General features: G+C 37.5%; 1 protein-coding gene across 5 annotated transcripts in view; it reads right to left on the bottom strand.

Annotated features, from left to right (window-relative positions):
- CDH13 (cadherin 13) overlaps positions 1 to 25,560 on the bottom strand; it is a 516,835-nt gene that overhangs the window by 320,910 nt on the left and 170,365 nt on the right. For all 5 annotated transcript variants that reach the window (XM_074881611.1, XM_074881610.1, XM_074881609.1 and 2 more), the window contains one exon: positions 20,594 to 20,802. In XM_074881611.1, coding sequence (XP_074737712.1) covers positions 20,594 to 20,802 — 209 coding nt within the window. The remainder of the gene's footprint in view (positions 1 to 20,593; positions 20,803 to 25,560) is intronic.

Genomic DNA, 25,560 nt, shown 5'->3' with positions numbered 1-25,560 from the left:
GCAAATTTCATGATATAAAATTCAAAACTTGCTTTTGGCAAGGATTTGATTTATTACATCTACAGCACAAGATGAAAACAAAAGGTTATCTCTGTGATCTGTATGACTTGACAGGAGAAATACTGCCTGTACCACTTGGAGAACTAGTGGCATAAATTGCAAAAACAAACAAAAAAAAGCATAAAAAAAAAAGTAATTGCATGGAATCAGTGAAGAGCACGGTTTAGGGAGTTTATCTGGCTGAAAAGATCATTCACAGAAACATGAAGATGATAAAGAACAGGATGGAAGTCTGGAGTAGTCTTGCTATGGGATGAAATTAAACCTGTACAATTTACGAGTTACCTACATAGAAATTATGGGTTCTTTTCCAGGGATTAGTCATTTCCTAGATTAAATCATAGGTAGTTAGATCAGAAAAAAAGTCACGGAGATTTAAGTAAATTATTATTATTTGCCTTTCTCAGAGTTTTGAGCAAGCAAAGAGAGACAAGCAAGTAGTCTTGTTCATACTGATAGTAACGGCCAAGGCTCATTCAATAAGGTTGAAAAAATATTCACTAGTACTTCATTGTAGATTATATAGAAATACAGAAGATTCTTTTTTTCTGCTGATGCTATCAGTATGAGAAACATTGAAACACACCTTTTTTCTTCTTTTAACTTTGTAAAAGAACTGCTTGTATTTGCCTAAGTGCTTCTCCACTGATAGTAATGATTTTTCTTCTCTATTAGATGCAATGATTTATAACAGCAAAATCATGGTTCAAAACTAAATATAGGATTTTACTAGCAGAAGCTGTTTCTTTCAGTTGAATAGAACCAAATATGGTAAAACTATGTTACTGAGCACGCTTTCAGACTGTGAACCAGCCTACTTCTACAAACTATAAAGTCTACATTCAAAATATAGCCAAAGTCATAAAGACCAAACCAAACAAACCCTGAAGGAAGAAATACTGCTAAAACATTGGAGAGAAACTTAGAAAACAACAGTAATTTTTAATATTTTTTTCCCAGTAAATATTTAAACGCAGGCTGCAAGGACTGATGGACAATAAAACCGTTGGCAAGGAAGAAAATATATCTAAGTTTTTGCTGAATTGTAATGCCACATTGGAATATAAAGATATTGGGTCTTATTTTTAGTGACACGTGATAGCCAACAGTGATACATCTCATGCCACTACTAATTAGCTAAAGTCTCTAACTTTCCTGGTACTCCCTTTCAACTCACCAGCTCTGGTAGAAACTAATGCCAGAGGGTCCCAAAGGACAGCAAGCGTGCCTAGCAGGTGAAGCCTGACATCAGTGCACAATACTTGTGCCACCCATAATTTAAAACAGGCTTAGTTTTGGATGGACTATGACTAACCCACAATTAAGATCAAATCCTTCTGCCAGCAGAAACAGCACAGAGTGAATGCGAAATACGTATGCACAGTCCTTGCTTACTGTTTAACAGCCTAGCTCAGAAATCCTAGTACGGGCATTCCACAAAACCAGCCAGTAGTAGTGTCACACTGAGCACTTCTCTCAAAATTCAGTCAAATTCCAAAGTGTTCTTAATGAAGTATTGAAACACTGAATATGAATTTGATTAGAAAACAAAACTATGAATTTTGATTTTAACAAAAAGTCTTCAATAAACCCAAATTTCTCCACTGCATACTTTCAATGTTTGTATAAAAACTTACACATTTCTTCAATACCAAAGAATCACTTTTTTTCCTCCCTCCTTTCTCTAACATGCATCTCAGATCACACTCATCCATTTTAAATAATATGTTGCTCCCTTCATAGCTGCAGACAGAAACTCGGTTTAAGGAATATAAGCTTATAAACTGCCATTCTTTGCCTGTTTTTTAAATAAGGCAGGGAAAAAAAAAGAAAAAGAATCAACATCCTGAGCTAAGATTAAAAGCAGCATTCATATTAAAGAATGGTGTCTTTTTACCATTGAAACTGAAGCTGTAGATTATTCTGTGCTGATAAAGTGCTACAGTGGGCAAAGAACTTTCTCATAATGAACACTGGTGTAAAACAATTTATCTACAAGAAAGGAAACAAGTTTGCATAATCCATTTATGGTTGATTCAGTTTTAGAGAAATTTATTATATAAATATATCTCGCCCTAGGGAATTGTTTTGCCAAAATAACTAATGAAAGTATTTGAGCAACTTAACACTGATAATTAATAGGATTTTCCAGTATCACAATGGGCAACGACATCTTCCCATGTACATTAACCATCTCACCAGTGAAGAGAGAAAAACTTGTAGACTTCAAGAGCCAAATACATCAGAAAGTGGAAAATGAATTAATTTAGCACTTGCAAAACTGCTGAGTAGGTGACATGTTTTAACTGATGATCAAAAGGTGGTTTATAGTACACTTTCTTAAAAAACATTCCATAGCTCAGTAACTATGACTTTAAAAATCTTAATTAATAGTTCATCAATTGTTTAACTGACATTTCTAATATTCTGCTATCATGCTGGAATGTTTGACAAAACATAATCAAGTACCAATTATGTTGTTACACACTTAGCTAGCAATCACAATTTATGTTTTAAGTTTAGGTGTCAATATTAAATCATCAAGAAGGATAACCACAGGTAACTCTTTCACGATCTCATCAATAATGCCTTGACAACTACAATTCTGTGGAGACTTAAAATTTACAGTGAACCTTACCTGCTTTTGTGGTCAAATAATTATTTTTATTATGCTTTGTGGCAATGTTGGCTGCCAAAAGAGGTTGTCCTAAAATCCCAGTGTGACAAAAATCAATTTTCAGATGTAAATGAGGGTGCCATAGGTGACATTTTTCATACCCAATAAATTGCCTGTCTGTGGCTTTGAACTAATGGACACATAAACAAGAGAGATTGGTGCCAAGGTATTGCATTATAATCTTAGCAAAGTTTTATGACACTCATGCTACAGGCTGCAAAGAGAAACTAAAGCAGAGGGAGGGGCATGAACAATTTGAGGAAACCTATAAGAATAGATACAGATTTTTTTTTACATTATTTTCCTTTATTTTTTTCTGAGCTCTGATTTCCCATCTACCTACTTTTCTCCCCCCCCCCCCCCCCTTTTTTTTTTAGTTTCATTGCTCTTCATAACCCCTTCTGTCTGCCACAACTTCTACCTCATTATTGTTCTCCAACTCTTTTCTTCTCTGTTCTTTACCTGTCTTCCCAGTTTCTGTCCAAGAAAATTTGTACAAACATGATTCCTTCCCCTTGTTCTTTTTTAATTGTCAACATTGTTTCCATTTATTTCCACCTCCTAGTAGTGACACGCATTCCCTGGCTGGGAAATTATTCAAAGTCACCTTGCTGTAGCTGCAAAACCAGTGTGAAGAGCCACTAAGGTAGACCTCAAAACTCTGGCATGTACTTCTAAAGCAAGATCTCCAGAAGACAGAATGAAAACACAGTTTATCAATGCTATTAAGAATATTTACAGCAGTTAAGAGCTCAGATTAAAGCTCTGATCTGAATTTGTGGGTAATGAAGCAGAAGCAGCAGGCAGGCATCGCAGTGATGTCTCACCAATGTCTAAGGGAGACATCTGCCTCTTCAAGGCATTGGGTACACATGACACTGCAGTTGAAGGCTGCAGTTTCAGACTATTTATTTATTACAGATACAGGGATTACAACCAGGTCACTCTCAGACAGGTCATTTTTTTCCCCTCCCCTTTCTTTTTCTCTGAGTCACAAGTATTTCAATTTTTGCATTAAATAATGAAGGGATATATATTAGTTCTGTGTTACTAAATCTGTGTACCTAGGCCACAAATACATTTAAACTTTCCAAGAAAATACAAGGAACAGACTGAAACTACCTTTAAAAACAACAAAGACTTTAAGTGACCCCACTGCTCATGTCAGATATGGCTACACTTCAAAAACATGCGGAGGTCTGCATTTACACAAAACAAATAACAGGGGTTTTATAGGCTTGTCTGAAGCTTATCTTGAATAATCACAGACTTCTTGAGCCTGCAAATTTAGGTGTGAAGTCCTGAGAGATATTTACTCTTGCAATACAAATAGAAACATGATAAAAACAGTATTTTTATGCCATGTTGATAGTATTGTTTCCAACTATGGCTGAAATGAAAGATATGATTACATAATAGCTTTTCAAACCTCTTCAAAAGATTTAAGTAAAGTTCAAATCTTAAGCTTTTGAAACTTCAATCTTGAAATAAAGATCAATCTTTTTATTATTTCACCTCTCTCTCATGTCAGGAAAATATGAACAGTACTAAAATGACAAAAAAACAAATCCTGCATCAGACTTATCCCCATGCATATCCAGTTGCAAGACTGGGATAATAATTTGGGGAAAAAATTTAACACACACCCTTTTCAACCTCTCATCCTGGCATCCTCAGTAAATAATACTATTGCTGCTGGTGTTCCTTACTTGTGTTTTGAGTTCTGTTTGTTGTGAGGTAGAAGGCAGAAAACAGTATTTTAGTCTGCTGCACATCTAGCTCCCTCCTCCCGAAAAACTCAGAGCTCCCGTTAAAGTCAACAAACTGGTGCACCTTGACTTTGCCTGTCAGCGTCGTCAGCACAACAGGGAAGCAGAACAGGCTTCTAATACTGTGCAGGCATAACTTCAAAAAAATACAGTTTTAAACTTTTGTTTATGCCAGTGGTCTGGTTGGCCAAATACCATTAGTGTATTCCTCAGAGGCAACAGTTTATTCCCATTGCTAGAGCAACGCCTGGCAAGGCGTGCGTACAGAATTCAGGGCAGCATGCCACAAACATCTCCACCCTGTTCTTCTGAAAAGAGCAATTACGACGGAAAGTATGAAACATACTGTTCCCTGCCTTTTAAGGTCACCACAGAAATTTACTTCACAAGCTAGCTAATATATACAGCTTCTCATTCTTCCATCACTCCATTTAAGTATGGTCTTGTAACCCGTGCAAACATTTGGAAAGCAAGTCTTTAATTCCAAAAGTCCACAAGTGACTTTGGTGGCTAAATTCCCTGATCAGATTAACTATCTGCATCACTGCTGGTAATGCAGAAAGCGCCTAGCAGAAAATTCCCAGGTGGTGGAGAATTACCTTCTAGCAAATCTGCATGACAGAAGACTACCATGGCCTACTCATCCTTTACAAGCACAGCAAGTGTTTCAGGGTTGGACACCCTGTAGATTGGCATTGGTTAATGTAGAGCTCAATTTTACCCTGTTTTGCAGTTGTTCTCTGGAAGAAGCTTCAGGTTGTACAGACAAAAAACCTACTCACATACAACTAAGAAACAGACCCTAGGATTTTCAGCTTTTTCTGATGCTGAACCAGATATGACCAGATCATAACTGCCAGCGGCAGAAGATACCAGCCAAAAGATCAACTGCATCAGATTCACTAACTTACCTGTGTTAAACAACAACAAAACAGAAATTGGAATAATATATATATATATGAAAAAATTAAAAAAAAAAAAGAAAGGAAAAATTTAGATACCAGAGATATTCATTGGCAGTATATCAGGGGCAAAAGATTTACAAACGAGTTTAGTGAACAATCTGCTGAGACGCAGTTCTACAGTCCTGATCTCCATTACTACTGTCCAAAGCTATTCATTTATACAAGAAAATAATTTAAAAATAAAAGATATAATGCAGCATGGTTTTATGAAGCCTTACTAAATGTAGGGCCCTAGGGCTCAGTGTACTTTCATTTTAAGTAATTGTATTCCACATATATTTATTAAAGACTTCGATATACTGGCATAAATGAATTTAGACTTACTAAAAGGTTTCTATAAATAGCCCCCTATTATGTCACTTCTCCAGATAGTCTGGTTTGTTGACAGTTACTATAAGAACAGAGCATCTCAGTTTCTGTGTAGTGAACATGAGAGTCACCTAAGGAAAGCCTTTCATAATTAGAACAAGGCAGGTACTAAACCTATCCCTTGGCTTATCTATGTATTTGTAGCTGGAGTTCATTAACTTGTCAGCACTGATTCCTTTTGAATAGGAAAGTGAAATGAAAAAATGACATGCAAATCAATATCAACTGTTAAGTCATGTTCTCATTTAGAACAGTGTCAGATATGAAATACTGAAAATTAAAAAGAAACTTTCTGGTGGAAAAACACACTTAGTATGCCATTTCTTTTATAAGAGAATTACTACAGTGAATTAACCTAGTTGTCATCCCATGATAAAAGTTACAGCATGATAAAAGTTAAAGAAAATATTCTAAATCCTATTTATATCTTCAGGTATTTTTAAAAATGACATTAAGCTTAATATATGGGAGAAGCATTTAAGAATATATAATTCATACTCATTCATTCACACAAAAGCTGTGTAGCACATCCAGAGAGAGAGACATCCGCTAAAAGGACTTCCACATAACTCAGCGTTACACCACAAATCACAGACAAATTTTTCAAAAATACATTTCACACATGTTATGAGAAGGGACTACAAATTAGTCTTCATGGACCTGTGAAATTATAGTAATGGGGTGTCAAAGGTCAGCAGATATTCATTGGAGATGAGCATAAGATAAAGGCAAAGATCTGTTTGTGTGTCCTGATATATGCTGAATTGTTTATTACCTTTCTAGAGAGAAACAGTCAAAGCCAGCAAGCTCTACCTGGTAAACTCAGGCCACATCAAGACCTCCAGGGTGCCACTGCATGCACCCTCTGAAGTTGAGCTCAGCCGTAACCCACCAAATAGATGTCTTGGGATAAAGTTAAATCAAACAACCAAATGTAACAGCCTTAATTTCAAAATTGCGAGGTCTCTTCCAGCAAAAGGTAAAAGGTCCCTATTACCCTGTATCAGAACACCTTACCTTTAATATACTTATTGAGTACCTTCATTTTACACACAGAAATCTGAAGCAGAGAGGTATAAATGAAGATTGTCAGTATTATAACACCTTTTCCTTTTGTCCAACCTCTGTTTTTTCTGGGAGCTCTCTGGGCAGATGCTGTCTTTTACTATATGTATGAACAATGCCTCAAAAGCCACAATCTTTGTCAGTCCTTCTATATTATTACAGTAAAATGAAGGAGAAGCAATGCAAATGCAGAATGTTTTTGCTCTCTCTCCTTCGATTCTCCTAGACACATGTCCTTACATTGGAAACCAGAGCCCTATCTTCATGTTGTCTAGAGTCAAGATTAATTACCCTCACCTTATTTTCTCACTTTATAGTTTTAAAGACTGAGTCTTCATCAAGTCACTTATGTAATTCACAGTTGTTCTGAAACACAATTTCAATTAATAAAATGATCCTAAATACAGCCTAATGCACTGAGCACCAACTAAAAGAAAAGACACAATAATTACCAGCAGTGACAAGGAATTGGGAAAGCCATTAAACAAAATCAAAATAACTTCCCCCCAACCTTCTAACTACTCCATCTTTTCATAGTACTAGCAGATACAGTAATTATGTCCCTCAAGTAAACCAGCTACTTTTCTGTTTAGTAGGCAAATCTTAAAGGAACTCTTTCCCTTTTATATTTCTGATATTTTTTCCATTATTTTTCCCTAATTGAATTAAATATGACATGTTAAAACAGGAAACATTTCCATTTGGGATACAGAGGACTGAACTTTTCTGCCAGATGTTAAATTTATAAAACATCATAGGACTGAATAGAATCTTGCATGGTATTTACAAATTTAAGATATAATTTTAAATTATAGTCAATACACAAAATCTGGGATTAAAAGCCACTGAATAAGAAACTTCTGAGATCCTCCAAAGAACTAGTTTATCAAAAGAGCATTAATTTTGCAGGGATTCAACTGAAGGCACAAATGACATGAAAAATAACTGAAGAATTTTTTTTTCCTGTTTCATAGACACAAAATATAACTGGCATACCGTGCCTGCCCACTAACATTATGCATAATTAGCATTATATATATCAACTTGATGCTAATAGTATTCAATAGAAAGCACTATACCATATGATAGTCCCACTAATACATTCAGTTTTCCTGGCAATTAAACAACATAGAAGCACTAACTATTAACATCAAGGTCACCCTCAAATAAATTTTGATTTGGACACTCCTCGTAGCAGATTTATGAGTAGATTCAAAGCTCATTAAAGTCGGTGGAACAACTCCTGTTGACTTAATGGAGATTGCATTTGGTGTACTGCTTTCTATGTTTTCATCTGACAGATTAATTACATGGTTTTGTGAATAATCATGCCTAAAATCAACCCTGTAACTTAAAGCTTCAAGCCTTACCTCACATATGCATGTAACTTTGTCAGTAACAAGTTTGAGTGTTATAGATGTGAGCCAAATTCAGAGCCAAATCTTTCCCAACTTTGACTTTTAATCTTTAAACTGAAGTTTTAACATCCCCTCCCCTTACCTCCATCTTAATTCCCTATTTGAGGGCCAATATGAAGCATGACAGACTTTTCTGACTTTAATGACCATATCAGCTCCAAAAGGATGGTTATTGGGAGTGGGGGAAGAGAGCGAACCACATAAGGACAACACAATACAGTGGCAAAGAGAAAATAAAGCTATCTGCAGATAAAGTCAGAAGGTTACTTAACCTGCCCTGCATAAGCAATAAGGACACATAGTTTGAACTATCTGTAGTTCTTTTGACATAGATGGGAGAGATGTCCCCCCTTCACCAACTCACATGGCAATAGAATAACCAAAAAGGACAGGAAATGAGCAGAACTTTTTATCATATTGACTGCACAAAGTAGTTTACAATTTTTCCCTTGAACTGCTACTAAAACAATTTCACCTCTGTTGAAAACCAAGAGAGGAGGCAAACAAATAAAAATGGCTCAGGATCAAATTAATGGCATTATTGAAACAGAGCAGCTAGAACAAACAATTGTATCAAATTTTAAGATTATGATTTTAATTAAGCAGCATGAACATGACTGTGTTGAAAAATTGTCACGTGTTGTTCCTCTTTTCCATTAAAAAACTCAACCCGTACATACTCCTATATTAAGTTTCTCCACACAAAACTACAACATATGCATTGAAAAGAATGTGTTTTAAAGTCTCTCTTGCAAGATATCCCACGCTAATACACTGGTAATGTTTCTACGGACATAGTTGGAGAACAGTTCCAATGAACCTCTCAGTATCGAGGTTCAGTTTTTGATATAATTAAGGGCAGTAAATGAATGAGTCTATAACTGATGACTGTTGACTGAGCCAGTACCAAAACAAATAATCAAATCCCCATTTCCTAAATCAAGAATTCATTCTAAGTGTTTTTATTTCTAGCAGGCAATTCTGCTGCAAAGGGCTAGTAGGATTAATGCATGCCAAATCAAATACAGAATACTAGTGTAATAATCATCTTAATCTAAGGCATGAGTTTATAGTTTGCAGCAAGAACAGCAATAAGAACAGAAGATCTAGTCTGAATATTGTTCTTGCCAGATGCTGCTACGCTGGAGCACAATGACTGAGTACACCTGGTCCCGCCAGGGGTTTTGTCTACCAACATAGTCTTTCAGCAGTCATGAATTTTCTATCAAACAGAAGTGGCTGACTTTTTATTTCATCTTAAGGGAAAAGATAAAAAGTCACTGGTATGAGAATATTCTTCCTCTGCAGAGAAGAAACTGCAAAGTGTAGTATTTGTCAGCCAATCAGGAATTTTGAGTTTACCAGAATTTTTGTTAGTGAGTTCAACAATATCCAAATCAAAATGATATGCCTCATGAGAGCACTCAAGGGCCCTATTTCATAGGAGCTGACATGCTATTTTATCACCACACTGCTGTGCTTGAAGGAAACCCTCTGAATTTTGATATAGTCTTTTAAACTATTCATAGTGGAAACATGAACAGATTTCTTACTAGCATTTCTTTTTTGGAAGGTCAAAAAAGGCAGGTGATACTGATGTGTACTAATGTCAGCACATGTATAAAGTCTTCAGCATCTCCTAGGATAGTCCAGTGCTTCACATGATCATACCCTTGAAATCCCTATACAAAAAATTTCTACGTCAATATCTGAAAATGAAAGTTTGGTACAGTCTTCCAGATTTTAAAAAACTTGTACTGTCACCTTTCTTCCAGGTGATTAGAGGATAAACAGCACAACAGTGTTCAATACTGTAAAAAAGCCATCGAAGAGCAAAAAAACACCACACAAACATTCAACATGTTAACATACAGCATCAAATGGGATCTAAAAGAACTAAAAAAAATAAATGGCAGTTTTTTTAATAGCTTGTAGATTATCATAATTAAGTCTTCAATGTGTATAAATCTTCATCTGATTAATATGATTTGCTTTTGTTCTAGTAACTCTGAAAAATGTTGGGCATCAGGATAGAATGAAAATGCTTAACTCTGTGTTGTTTCTTATTAGCAAAGTCCTTCAAGCCCCAGAAAATCCTGTCATTTATACTCACTTGAGATATGAGTAATCTGAAGACCAGTTCACACACACACACAAAAAAAGACTTCAAGTTTCCATTTGTGAATACACAGGTCATGTCACAACATGTCTGATAGAGACCATTTAAAAAAAAAAAACAAAAACAAAAACCCTAACAGTTCATCCATACTGCCTCAACATTAACTATAGAAAAGGGTACTTGGTCACATAAAATATTCAGTAGTTCTCCAGTGTCGTTAGTACCATTATAGAGACAAATGTACTTTAAATAAAGTTAAGCATTTAACCCATTTCTGATTGATGATGCAAAACAGGACCCTTTTAAGCAGTATAAGCTACAGTATTGTACTAAGATCATACAATTTAGTCCACAAGAAGGCTGGTACGTGAAGAGCTAGATCTCATTTTAAAAGTATTATAGTCTATTCATTATCTTAAAAAGCTGCAAACACTAGGTCCATGATTCATTTATTTCCAAACCACAAGGTTATTCTAGAGATTAAAAAAAAACCCCAAACAAAAAAACCCCAACAACAAACAACAAACGAAAGACAAAATGATTTCAAGATAATTTCCTGCTGAGTTCAAACATATGCCAAATGGTTCAACAAGTATTGAACACCATGAACCACAAGGGTGTTTTTGCTGACTTACAGGTAAATTAAAGTGTATCTGTTCACGGTAGTTTGAACAGTTGCTGACTAAATGACTTTGTGTTGCTAGAACTTGAATCAAACCACTTACCAGAACAATTACTAAAAATATTTTAACAAGTTTATTCTTACTAACCAGGAAGCTTCTTGCTTACTGCTATGCACCAAACTACAGTCATAGCAAGGTTGTTAAGAAAATAGAACCAAATCCAATCTCTCCTTTTCCTACTAGCACATCTGTTCGCCAGTTACCTTAAACAAGAATCTATCTTTTCCAATGTAATGAAGGACACTGAGGAATTTTAGTGGTACCAAAAGTATTAGCAGCAGCCAATTACTGTACATAGCAGGACTACTGGCCAGTTCAAATCAACCTGCTGCCCCTCCACTCTCTTCCTGTGTAATCACTATCCCTAGTGCCCTCTCAGTAAGAAGGGGAGATAGATAAACAACCAGTAAAATTATTTTTTATAAGATGGATCAACTTCTTAATGCAAAGGTTATTTAGTTTGATTTGGTGGTGAAATAAGAAGTGAGGAGCTGGATGATTAATAACTCCAATATGACTGTAAACGTTAACAGAGTTGTTTATTATGGAGATACCAAGTTATATTAAGCTTTAACTCTGTCATTCTTACACTGAATATTTCTTCAACTTGCCAAGTTATTCTAGGTCCTTAAGAAAACTAGCTGTAAAATAAGATGCAGAAGAATACTCTTAAAAGCAACAGAATTGTGATGATCAACAAATAAGGAATTTTAGGTCCAGAAGGAGCCATCTGCCCTTGCAGTGGCAGAATCAATTCTTAGGGGAGGACAAATGTAGATTTTTATTTTGTGATGCTGCATTAAATGCTTAAGATATTGTGCTGAGATAGGTGTTACTGCAATAACCATAATAAATGTTCCTTCAGGTTTGTGAAAACCAGCATGGAACTACCAGGGCAATCATTAGGAATGATTATTGATGTGTCTGATGGAGAGAAATGACTAAACTCTTACTCAGGAAATCATCTTTTCATGTGAATAATTTCTCCTATTATGACTCTCTCTCAAATCCATCCTGTTTCTGGAAGCTGATGGAAAAGCTTAGAGTGGGAAAACACCAGCAATATTTTGTGTCTCTGACACAAAGAAGAGCCTTGAGTTTAGTTTTGAACACAACTTAGTTTGATCTCCTCTTGGAATTGTCTCTGTTCCTTAATAAATCTGAGGTATTGTTGGTGAAACCAGGGTAGTTGTCATACGCTGACTGCATCATTCCTGCATGCCGGATGAGAACAACTGTGGAAGAAATGGACAATTTTTCTTCTGTACCAGAAGTTTCACAGGTTCTTCTGGTTTCTGTAACGTCACTTGTTCATTATGGATTTGAGGACATTAAGGATGTCATGGCAATTTTCATTACATCTAGAAATCATCATGTACTTTTCCCAAGTCTCTTATTTAAAAATTACTCTGTTCCTATCCTGATGTGAAAATGTAATATAAGTACCAACACTAAAGATATCTATGCAGATACCTCTTTTTACAGATGTATGTATATAGACATCCACACACATATTCTTTCTGTGTACTTAATAGTTACACTTTAAGGATCTTACAGGATGAAAACCGCTTTATAAATGAAAGATATTACATATCCTAAGAGACATCTACTTATCCTTTATGATCTTGCTTAATGTTCTACTAAATCATGCTTAGCCTGTTGCTTTCTCACTTATATCCTCATTTACTACAATGAATTTTAAATTTAAACCTTTTCCAAATGGCTCCCTTTATATGTTCCCTGCACCTCTGTCACAAGTTTCCACATAGCTCCATCAGTCTCTGGAGATTAATGCATAGGACTGGCATAGTTTTCTCTATATCAGAATACTTTCAGGCTGGACTCAGAACAAAAACAACCTAAAAAAATATTATATGTCAATGCATATGATGACTTGTCACTCATCCACAAAATTTAGTGGATATTTTTTTTTTAGTGGATAAAGGACAGTTAGCGTCCTAGATGATAAAAAGAAGCTAATTCAATTCAAAATGTCTTCACACAACTCATCTAACCATTCAAACATTCATAAAAATGTTTTAGGGGCAAGAGGTGAATTGGTATTTTCTTGGCAGTCTGTGCTAGGGTGAATTTTAGTTCAGATAAAAGACTTCAGAATCTTTGAATAATCTCTCAGTGAGATTTATGGAAGCTTTGTCATTAAGTCTTATGGAAGAAGGATAAGACCGAAATGTGTTTTAAAAGAAAATAGAATAAAATTTGTTGCATTCCAGAACTGCATTTGGTTCTGACCTTCCACAAAAACCTTAAATTTACACCAGAAGCACACCAAGAAATAGTGAAAATGTCCTGTGGATGATACCTGTTACTGCAAGGAGAACTAAACTGAGAAGTCTAGATGCAGATCAGGGCTGAAAGAAATTATGATTTTAGAAGCTTTTAATAAAATGCATTCATTTAGAATATTTTTGCCCCCCATTTTTCATTATTCTGTTAATAATTTGGAATAATTAACGAGGTTTGCATTTGTTTCAAAAATCATCTCATTTCACCTCTGAATCACTGTTAAACATATTCTATACTTGTCTTAGCACTGCTTGCTACTGAAAAGCACAAAGTCCCTTTTCCTGGATAAATACATCCCTAGTTCACATAAAATCTGAATGTAGATTACTCATAGAGAAAAGCACTGAACATTCACAGAAGCTAACACCTTCTTGTTTCACAGTCAATTATTCATGTTTCCAGTCTATAAGACCATTTTTCTCTCCTTAAATAACGAAGCACTTCTCATTTACATGCTGAAGTTGCACACTGAGGGAAATGGAAGGAAAGCTAGCCCACACGTTTGATCTAAGCATTTATACATACAGTGAATAAACTTACAAGACACACTTTGCCCAAAAACGAACATTAAATTAATGAAAACCACCAGTGGCTCATGTTCTTTATAGTATTTACTCTGGTATTCAACACAATATGTAATTGTTGCTATGGCAACTGCCACATCTCTTGGCACCATAATAATTCTCAGATAAATGGATCTTTGTCAGAGCAAACTCCAAAGCCAGTGTATATGAAACCTGCATTTCTTTGGTAGTGGGAATCTGCAGAGTTAAGTTGGAAGTATAAATTCAGTCCAGGCCTGAGGGAAAGCACAAGCCTATCAATAGAGGTGAAGCTCTGCTACAGAGCTGAGTAAAAGGGGGAGCATGGCTATATATGAAAAAATCATAATCGCTGTGCACTGCCATGGGACTTGTCAGGTCACTCAGAAACAGTCCAGCAAAGGGGTAGGGAAGTCACGTCCGTACGGCACTGTCAGACAAAATTCCTGCTTCAAGGGTGTGATCTAAAGTTTGCTGGAATCTGATTATTCTAGCAGATCCTGCATCAGACTGAGGGATAAAAAGGGAAAGTAGGTGACTGGAATTTCTATGGAAAATAGCTTATTTCGGTGGTTAAGGAGATTTCTTATATAAAAGGCGCTCTTTGTTGTTGCCCCAACAACAAGTGGTCTGCACAGAGGATTTTTATAAAAATATAGCCAAAAAGGCAGCTAAATGATACTACAGAATGACCCATTGATGAGAACAAGCTCTTGCTTTCATTGACATTAATTAAGATGTATTCTGTGAAACCTGCAATGTAGCATTGCAGACTTTAAAAAAAAAAAAAAAAAAAAAATTGCATCCTTTAACTGGTGATTAAAGCAGGAAAAAGTCATTTACCAAAATACCATTAACACACAGGTATTAAATTCTAAAATCACTTATACCTCAGCTTTTCATGCATGAATTCTAAGTCAATAGGTGTCTGCACTGTGATAACGAACAAAAGTAAAAAGTAATAACAGATTAATCATTTAACGGCTAGTAGGAGAACGTTACTATGTTAAGCTTTCTGCCAAAACTGAATACAAAATTGAGAAGATGAATTTTCTTTTGTTTGTTCTTTAAAAAAAACCCCATCTGTACATGCCTGAAGGCCACCTTCATATTCAAAGGCAAAATATCTCCACAGTTTTTCTGAAAATGGTATTCCATATACTGTTTTGATCAGTATAATAACTCATAAGTGTATCATAGATATTGATGTACCCCTGTGACTTACTCTATTTTGTGCCTTAAAATTAAATGCAAAACATGGTATTTTATTTATGCAGTGCATTACTTTTTGCAGCAACTGCTATAAGCAAAATCTAATAATATGAAACTCTTCTAGCCTGTTTGTCAATATCTCATATGAGAGTCCATCTTCATACTTTTGCGCAGTCATTTTCAGCCTATTTGGAACTCTATTCTATAAACTGAAAAAATGCTAATATACGTTAATGGGAACGATTGCTTGCTATATCAGAGAGGCTGATTCTTGATCTTATTTTCCAAATAAATTATTGAACTGCCAGATGACTAAACTCAACTATTCACTTCCTTATGTGAATATTTTTTCTGTGAGAGAATCCCAATTCATAATAAGATTATTGATCCATTATCATCTCTTCTAAGGCAGAAAGCCATACATGTAGAATTTAAGGCTCTAGGCACTTTTCATTTCATATCAATAAAATTTGCAATCTCTATCCTGGAGTGATAAAGCAGCGAGTAAGAAACAAACAAGAAATGCTAATGCTTAAACCCAAGGAGCTTAGATTCGTTATTTCTGTTTGATACTTTAGGAAACAGAGTCACGCTCATAAAGCGACTTGCACAAACATATACATCCAGGCAGTGATTTAGTAGGAAACAGAATTCAGGTCTGCAAGGCGGCTGGGGAAGTTTTCGGCCAGGCTGCCTCTTCTGTCCCCATTATAATAAACATAGCAGCATACTGATGTTGGGAAAAGCAATGGTTTGACAAAGGGAAAAGCAGAAACAGCGTATCTGACTAGCCCCTAGCTGCTACAAAGTGGACTGGACAGAGGAGCAGAACTACAGCAACTTCATTTCCTTCGATCTGAGCTACTCTGGAGATGATTTTAAACTTTTTGTCTACAACATGCTGTCTCAGGGTGTGCTCCTCCCTCTTATCTCTTCTCTTCTTTCTCCTATTCCTTTTCCATCTAGTGCCTGAAAAGTGTCCCGAGGGTTTGACAGTTTCTGTTTAATCATTTCATCCTTCTGTATGGAAGACTGCTGAGCACCATACAGTGAAGTTACTACCAGCCTGGAATTTCTGAATATCTGCCTGCCCTCTTATCTGCTTTGGTGCCAGACTCTTGATATCTCACTCCCCCCCACCCCTCACCCTGTGTCTGTGATGCTGTAACAAATAAAAGTTCTAAATAACTCACTTTGTTGTGGGGAAGAAAAAAAAAAAAAGGCTGCATTTCGCCAACATACAAAAAAAGGCAGAGAAAGGTTGTTTCCCAAGGTTTTCTTTTTGCTCCCAGTGTACTAAGGGTATATTCATTAAAACCAGCATTAGATTACAGAAGGGGAGAAGGAGTAGCAGCCAACCATTTTATTTAGCCTTGGAGGACTCAGTTCAACTCCCAGCTTGCTGCCTTTTGCAACTCACAATCTGTTACGAGACTCTACAAGAGATTGGCTTTACTTTCTGTCTTCCACAAAACAAGACTCTTTAAATAAGTAAATAAATCCACTAACATCTAGCCAAATGCTCTGATGTAATGAAATTTCCAACTTTCGGTTGTCCTACTGTTTCCATAAAACAAAGCAGAGACCAAGCACTGGATAAGACATAAGTTAAAAAAAAAATTATTGCCACTCATTGGCTCAGTCAGTTTGTTCCCAACTAGGGTTTGCAAGTGATTTATTTTTCCATTAGGGATCTGAACCTTCGCAATTCTATGAATTATTCAGAATTCAGAAGTTCATTTTGGGAATTTTGTGTGAATAGAAACATTTCCATACCTTTTTTTAATATCACCAAGCACTCAAGTCCTGACTGCATAGAAGAGTATTAAGCAAACATCAGGCAAAGCAGCGCATGATTGCAGGTGTGCATGCCTCACCAGTACTACCCCATGGTGAATGCAAGTGAACTTCATTTCTTTCACTGAGCACTCTGGCTGCCTGAGGGTACAAGTGTGTACCCACAGATAACTATTAAAAAGATGCCACACTGTAATGTTATACCTTCCATAGACCCATGGCAACTCTTCTGTGCACTTATATATTCCACATGCCTCAAAAACGACAGTAGCTTTTTTATGAATACTCCCGTCTGTAAAGACAGACAGTAACCAATATATCCAGCCAAAACCATAGCAGGACAGGGGCAGTAACAGCAGGTTGTAAAAAATCAGTCTAACTAATCTGATGTGCAGATTTTTGCTCTCAATAGCATATATGCATATCTGTAGGTATAGACATTCAGGATGTTTAGAGTATTTTGCAGAAACATCCAGACATCTGGAGAGGCAGTAGTGCTGTATCTGCCCCTCTGTCACTAGACCCCGCAAAAAAGATTCTGTGATCAGAGAGTAACAGCCAAGTTGGCTGACGATGTTGAGGAACCATCTACCTTCTCATATTGTAGTTATGGCCACGCTTTGATAGAAAGCTGCAGGCTCTGCAGATCTAATACGCTTCTGGCAGATGAGTAAGAACACACACCCTTCAGACTCCAAAAGCAGAGTTAAATAGTAAGTGGTATTCTAACAGCCACTGATCATGCTGTGGCCATGAAGTTAGTTTAAGTTAATCACATAGGGCTGATCAGTGAGGCTAGCTGGAATCTTCCCACATCTTCAGCAGGAAAGAACCGCACCCTTCCACCACTAGAATACCAAAAGCTTTTCTGCACACTCCAGATTGCACCTCTAAATATTTTCAATGTTCATCTAAAGTATGGGCGGTAGCAATCAGAAAGTTTCAGGAATTATTCTATCTCTTCCTAGGCTCAGACTGCCAGTCAGCACATTAGAGATCATTGTTAGTCATTTCCAAACATGTTGGGAATCTGCAATGAGAAACATTAACAATGGGATTTCACAGATGTAGGTTACATGCTTTCAGAAAAGAAACGGCAGTTGCTGGCAATAGGGAAATACTTAAGAACTACTTATCCCCTAATTAAAACAAGGTACTGTACTCTAAGTACTGAATGCTAAGCAGTGCTCTAGCATGTGCTCATCTTAACCCTACAGAATTATGCTGAATTACTAAGGCTCCATCTGAGCATTTCTTAGCCAAGACTCCTTGCATAAACAGATGGAGCAGTTCTGCTGTTTTCATGCTGACACATTTAGACTGCAAAAGTACAGGATTAAGTTCAAATTTATCATAAAATCACTTTAGATAGGATGCTGTAATCTTTATATCCTTCTCAAGGATGACAAACAGAAAGACAAGACTGTCTGTTGTGTTTAAAATAGGCAACAATAGCTGAAAAGGTTGGTAAAAAATACTGATTTAACAGCTACAAAGTGCTGTCTGAGGTCAGAGTAGGACAGCCAGTCCCAAAGATCTTTATATTCCCTTGAAGACAAGGATGATCCTTACAAGGTGGATTTCCCGGGACACATTAAAGCACTGTGTAACTCTTCAATGGCACTGCAGATGCCAAAGATCACCACACTAAAAGGGTAATCTAGTTATGAACTGAATATCAAAATCCATAAGGAAGTGATGAACGCAGGTAGAGATGATGTTATGATATTGCTTTGAGGAGTCACCTATGAGGGAAGACTGGCAAGTGGCAGAATATGCCAGACTTAGCCTGGTTTTCTTTCTCTGAACAACACAAAGTGGTTGGAACAGAATCCAGGAGTGGGGCCAAATTAAACTTGGCTGTTGAATCTAGTCTGGTGATAGATTTCAACACCAGGCATTAATTAATATTGCTGGAACATTTTGAGGGGAGACTACCCAGAACCCAAACAGGACAAAGAGAAAAGGTCACTGACAAAGCTGTATCACAGCCTGTGCAAATACACATCTGTTAATTCCTACTCAGGAGACAAGACTTCCCCTAGACTGTAACTTCCATAAACTATCTCCCCTTAAAGACATTGAAGAGCTGCTTCTCTAAGAAAACCAGAATAAAACTTCAGAATATGATTCTGAGAGTCAGATCTTCGCACATAAATCCATCGCCTGAAGTTTAACTCCAGACATCCTGTCAGAGATGTCTCAAACTCCTCTGTGGTTTCAGTAACTTCTAACTGGAGAATGAGAATCCCCATTTTGAAACTACTCCTAAGATTTCAAAACCTGGAGTGAAAACAAAATCATTTGAACATTCCTGTGAAAGCACCAGAAGGAGCATTCCCTGCTAGTTTGACACACAGGACAGCCAAGTGGCCAGCTCCTGCAAGTGTAGCTTTCCTACTCTGAATTTGGCAGTGCATCGTCCTAAATCCACAGCTCCACCATGTAAGAGACTCTCTCAAATGTGACCTTGTTAAATTTTAACTTTGTGAAGAAACAGCATATTTAAATAAAATTAAATTCCATTTAAGTGTTCTGATCAGCTCTCTGCAGTTACACATTCTGGAACCATCACTCCTGCTGGCAATCTATATTCACATTGCACGCTGCTTAAAGTGCAGATCAAAACCTTTCCTCAGTCACGGACTTTCAGAAGTTTGTTTAACCTTTCCCCTAAAGCTAATTTTTTTTTTTTTTTTTAATAGAAGACTTAAGTTAAACTAAGCCATTGTTGGAAGTATAATGAGAATGCTGGCAGCTGAAAGTCTAAATACCAAAATAAAACAATATGTCAGTCATTTTTATCATGGCTTCTTTATACTTCCTTGAAATCATAGGTCTGTAAAGGTACCAGGCTTAACTGTAAGACCAGTAAGGCACTGTCCTGCCTGTCTCTCTCCTAAATACCATGACACAGAACTGAAGGATATCTCACATTTCCTTTGTTACTTTCATGAGTGTGAAGTAAACAATTCAATCAATTTGTGAAGCACTTTTTCCCCATAGTACAAGGTTAGTATTACACTGACATTCAGAAGTTGAAAGAAAAAGACACATCATTCAGTGGACAGAGTGAAGCAAAAATCACTAGTGCACAGAATGTACAGATGTGTTGCTATTTGTGTGCAGATGTTGATATAGTTTAACACATAACAATCCCAGATAAGCAGACCTATATGAAAATTTAAATTCCACAGCATAGAATTCATTGCCACATACTTACACTTGGAGCAAACATGAAGGTTCTGTAAATTCTAATTCCACAATTTAGACTATGATTTTTCATTTTCAGTTTATAGCCAAACTGTGGTTATCTGGCATAATGTACACCAGAAGAACCAGCCAGTTTTGATACTCGGGTTCTTTCATTTGACTCAATTCTTCATGAATGTTTAGCATTTACACCTGAAGATGTAATACATCATTCAAAACCTGGAAAATTTGTATTTTAAGTTAAACTAAGTACTAAAATGTTACAGCAATATCTGGATTGAAGACTGATTTTGATCTCTGCTAACAGATTAAAACTGCTTACAGTCCTAGATGGTACTTGTAAATATCTAGCAGCATCTCCCTGACACTTTCTTCTAGTCTTTTGTATTCATCTTACCTTTAATGCACCATGTTTTTCATTTGCTCCAACAATCAAAATTTCTGCCATATCCTCAGCATGCTCAGACCGCGCATGGACAAACAAGGCTCTGCCGGCTTCTGATATATTCTTTAGCGCAACTAAAGACCCATCACGTTCCACCTTAAAGTCTGGGTTAGAAACTTCGAAGTTCAATTTGTTATTCCCCTTGCAGTCATCAAATTCCACTGGGAGGGGGAAAGAAAAAAGAAAAAACACAATTATGATTATCCACTCTGGAACATAGACTTCAAACATCTTTATGTTATCGGCTTGCCTACAGATCTCAGGAAGAAATCTCTCTCAATCTAAGGGGAAAAACTTTCAAAGAAGCTTTATATTTGTGTGACTATAATTCATAGACAAATCTTATGAATATGCACTTTCAGAAGGATGAAGAGATTTTGACCATGCTAATTCAGGAGGCGGGAGATAAAACATTTTGGACATGAACATTTTGTGACCCCTCAAATCAAATGCACACCTAGTTCTACAAATTGGGCAGTAGCAGTAGAGACCTTGTTATCCTCCTCATAGTAACCCAGGATCTCTAAAGGCTCTTCTGCTGGCAAGGTGGTTTCAGATATCCAGTAAATCTTTATGCTTGGAATTGGTTGTTTACAGAATATTCAACCTCATGTAATATAGTGCATGAGCTGCAACATCAGTACAGCTAAGAATTATGAGAACTTTTAATTAAACAGCAGCTGTCAATAATCTTGTTCCACTTTACATGGAAGATTTTAAGCATTTAAGAAAGGCTGGCATAAAGACAAAAATGTCTCTAAAGTACAAAGATTTGAGACTTTGCTTGAAGTTCCTTCTCCAATTCCAGTAGCTTCACTTTGCACAAAATGCTGGAAAAGACGTTAGTGATGTAACTACCAGCTACATGATTAAGATGTCTTCACCACAAACTTGTAATTGCTAAGTAAACTTCTCAGGTTTTGACATCTCTGAACAATGTATTTGCATGTGAAGGGTTTTTTTTGTAGACAATCTTCTGTATTCCCTATCTGCTCCTTGAGTTAGTGCTGCTGTAGACTTTTCACTTATCTCTTCGCTCTCGCTATTTTGATTTTACATTTCATTTCTATTGGATCTTTAAAAACTGCATTACAATTTCAGAAATGAATACAGACAGGAATACAGACTACAGAAGATCAAAGAAAATGGAGTTACTGAAAATAAAGAACTTTGCATAATGGTTTAAATTCACTGTATAGACTTCTTGTACTGGGTCATTGTTTTTAAAGCAAAAAAAAATCATCTCACATTCTCTCACAGCCTGGCCAATACTAAACTTCTCCTGATCGTGAGACCTCTATAACTGGTCTTAAAGCACAGACAGAATATCACAGTGGATGGCCACACAACACTCCTAGGAGAAACCCTCTTCTCCAAATTTTGCATCTATTTCCAGACATACCAACTTAAAGACAAGGCTGCCAGAGGACCTTGTGGAGATCCTTCCTCTCTGGGCATTCGCTGGGATTGAATCCCAAAGTAGAACCACACAGAAAAAGAATGGTTGCTGGTTTCTGAATCTGAATACAACTTCATTTTATGATGAATATTGATGAGAAAGGTTAATTTAAACACTAACCAAAAGCAAAAATCTCAAATGCCCGAAGTTCAGAATAAGGTAGAATATGAGACGTGGGACACTATTTGCCGAATCAGCAGTGGTGTGTTGACCTAGGGCTGCATCCAGATGCCCACCCAGCTGCTCTCACACAGCCCTCCGTCAACAGGATGGGGGGAGAAAATAAGATGAAAAAGCTCATGCATCAAGATAAAGACAGGGAGATAACTTACCAATTACCGTCACAGGCCAAACAGAATTGACTTAGAGAAAATTAATTTAACTGTCAATTAAAATAGATTTGGATGGTGAAAAAAAGACAAAATTAAAACCGCACCTTCTGTCCCCCTAACTTTTCCCCAGAACCAGCTTCACTCCTTCATTCCCAACCCCTCTGCCTCCCCTCTCTGAGCGGCACAGGGGGATGAGGAACAGGGGGTTACGGTCAGTTCATAATGGCTCCTCTCTGCCGCTCCTTCCCCCTCACACTTTCCTCTGCTCCAGCGTGAGTCCCCTCCACGGGCTGCAGCTTCCTTCAGGACATACCCACCTGCTCTGGGGTGGGGTCCTCCAGGGCCTGCAGGGAATCCCTGCTCCACTGCCTGGAGCCTCTTCCTCCACCCCTGGGGTTCACACTGCTCACTCACACTCTTTCCCCTCACTCCCAGGTGGTGTTTTGCCCCTTTTTTAAAGGCTTCCACAGAGGCTCCTCCAGCCTTGCTGAGGGGCTCAGCTGTGCCCTGTGGTGGGGCAGCTGTGGAACCGGCTGGAACCGGATCTGCCCCGCCCGCGCAGCCCCGCCTCTCCTCAGCAAGGCCCTGCAGCCCCCACACACCCCATACATCCACAAAGACTTTAGGAGCCTGAGGTGGGAGTTTAAAAGAACAAAGTTGTGATCCTGTGAATTTGTGCCTGACTATTGTCTTACTGAGAAGAGTCCAAACTCTATAGTCACCACAGTCTCTGGCATAAAAATTATCCCAGCACCTGAAGGATCTGCTTCTGCACAAGTTTTAGGCTTGCTTACATATTTTTAACTAAAAGCTACTCCCATTTCCTCTACGTTACTTGGGGGCAAGAGAACTATCCTTGGATTCACAGTGGGATAACAAACCAGAATTTCATCAGCCCATTTGCCATTTCATTGAATTTTGCTGAAAGCAAGAGGGATTATAAATAAAAAAAAACCCAAAAAGCTCTTTCCCCTCAGATACTCCAATCCCTCCAGACAAACCTATCTCAGTCTGTCATGTCGCAGACCCCTGCTTGCAAAGTCTTATGCTGCAGTAGAAGCGGGGGGGGGGGAAACACAGAATTTGGGAGCAGTAGCAGTTTAAAACATTTCACAGTGCTCAGACTGACTGTGCTGGTGTCCACGGTGCTCTCCGAGGCCAGGACCTGCTTACAAAAAAAGGGTCTTTTGCTCACGGTAGGATTTTGATGGAAGGCTCTCCGTTAGCAAGGCCTCCCTGGTGTAAAACCACCCGTTGCAATTTACGTTGGTGATATGACAGGAGTTTTAACAGATTCACTGCAATCTCCTAAAGCTATCAACCCGCAAAAAAGACAAAATTTTCCTGTCACCACAAATGTGGGAAGTTGAAATTCTCTATACTAATCACTGTACAGATTGCAGTCTTGATGAATTATGAGTAGATTCTCTTTTAACTTATTCTTTTCCTCCCTTTAAGAAAAAACCAAAAAACAATGAAACAGGGTCTTAGAAAGGTACCTTGTTATGCTGAATAAATATGTGCTGCTCATATATAAAAACTGCTGATGATCTACTGTCTATTAATAGCTTGCAATTGGAGAAATTTGACATCACTCTCTGAGAAACTGTCAGAAGTAAAAGAAATTAAAAGCCTAACAAAACTATGATAAAGTAATCACTTAAAAACAAATGTCGTAGTTTGAAGCTATAGCATCACCAGCCAAACACTACAGGTCACACTCAAGAAGAGGCCACGCTGTGCTGTGCCTCAAAGAGAAGAGAAGCTGGCTGGGAGCACACTTCTCCCACCTTGCTGCTCAGCATTCACAAACCTTGAGATTCCTGCATTGCTTCCATCTGCATTGCAGAAATTTGAAGACCAACATGCAGATTCAACACATGGAATCAGGAGTACTTGGACTTATATTCTATATTCCCTTGGAGTTATGAATTTGACACTTCGAGACCTGTTATATTTTGCTCATCTATTGACCTTCCTTTACCAAACCCTGCAACTTTTTCCAAGGGCAGAAGCAGAGTTGTTTGAAAGAGAGAAACTGTTTTCTTACCATATCTCATCCAAAAGCACTGATGCTTTCAATTCCAAATTCTAGCACAAAAGTATCTGATGAGGTTAATAGCAAGGAGAGAAAAAGAAAATGAAAAGGCTCTGAGAAGTACTGATATGTAGGAGAGAAATTAGAAGTGGGTGGAAGGAGATTAAGTGATCATAAGGATAGAGAACAATAAAGAATATTCAGACCAAGGGCCAACAGACATGAAACTGAAGCCAATTGTTAAGAGAGTTGAAGGGAACTGCAGCCTTAGATAAAATCCCTAGTCTGAAGTTAGGGGCAAATATGAACTTTATCAGAATGATGATTTCTCCTGGACTGGGATGACCAGGGAACACCACACAAGACTGCATTGCATTCCCAGTCATTCTCACGATGCCCGTCACTGGGAACATTTGCTTCCTTAAACTCCTGCGGCTTCTGGGGAAAAGCCAATGCAAATAACCCAGAATTTACAGTACTTGAGCTGCCTGTACCTGGCTCCAGTAGCAGCTACATAGCTTGGGCTGGCCCTGGCACTGACCACACTATCCTGCCCTGCCAGGCACTCAGGGGAGGTCTCAGGATCTGATTTCTCACCTGTGGCACTACATCATCTATCTCTTAAACAAACCTACACATTGCTGATGCTCTAAAAAAGCACAGCCCATTAAATACAGGGCAAATAGGATTTTTAGTTCTCTGGTGAAGACGCTTGCTTTGTACGCAAAGCCTGTGTACAAATCTCTATGTAAAAACTATAAAGAGTGATTAATTAATTACTCCTCATGTCCTCTGAGTACTAACCTGTATAACCAGAAACTAGAAACAGTTTTGTGGATATTGGTTGTGTGAAGGTTCAGACAGATATTGAAGAAAGTTTTCCGGCTAACCCTTAAAAGAGGATGCTGAGGACATGCAGGGTTTTAACACGAGGTTAATCAAATACCAGCTTAATCCAGAATCACTCAAGACCAATCTCAGTGCCTGATCCTGCTTCAAACCAGGAGGGTGGACTAGGTGGCACCTTAAAGTCTTTTGCACACATACAAGCTCTAGATTCAGTTAATCTCCCTATCTTTTCAGGTCTACA

The sequence above is a fragment of the Strix uralensis genome, chromosome 12, assembly GCF_047716275.1.
Source record: "Strix uralensis isolate ZFMK-TIS-50842 chromosome 12, bStrUra1, whole genome shotgun sequence".
In the NCBI taxonomy this organism is placed as follows: domain Eukaryota; kingdom Metazoa; phylum Chordata; class Aves; order Strigiformes; family Strigidae; genus Strix; species Strix uralensis.
This window is presented reverse-complemented; position numbering and strand designations above follow the sequence as displayed.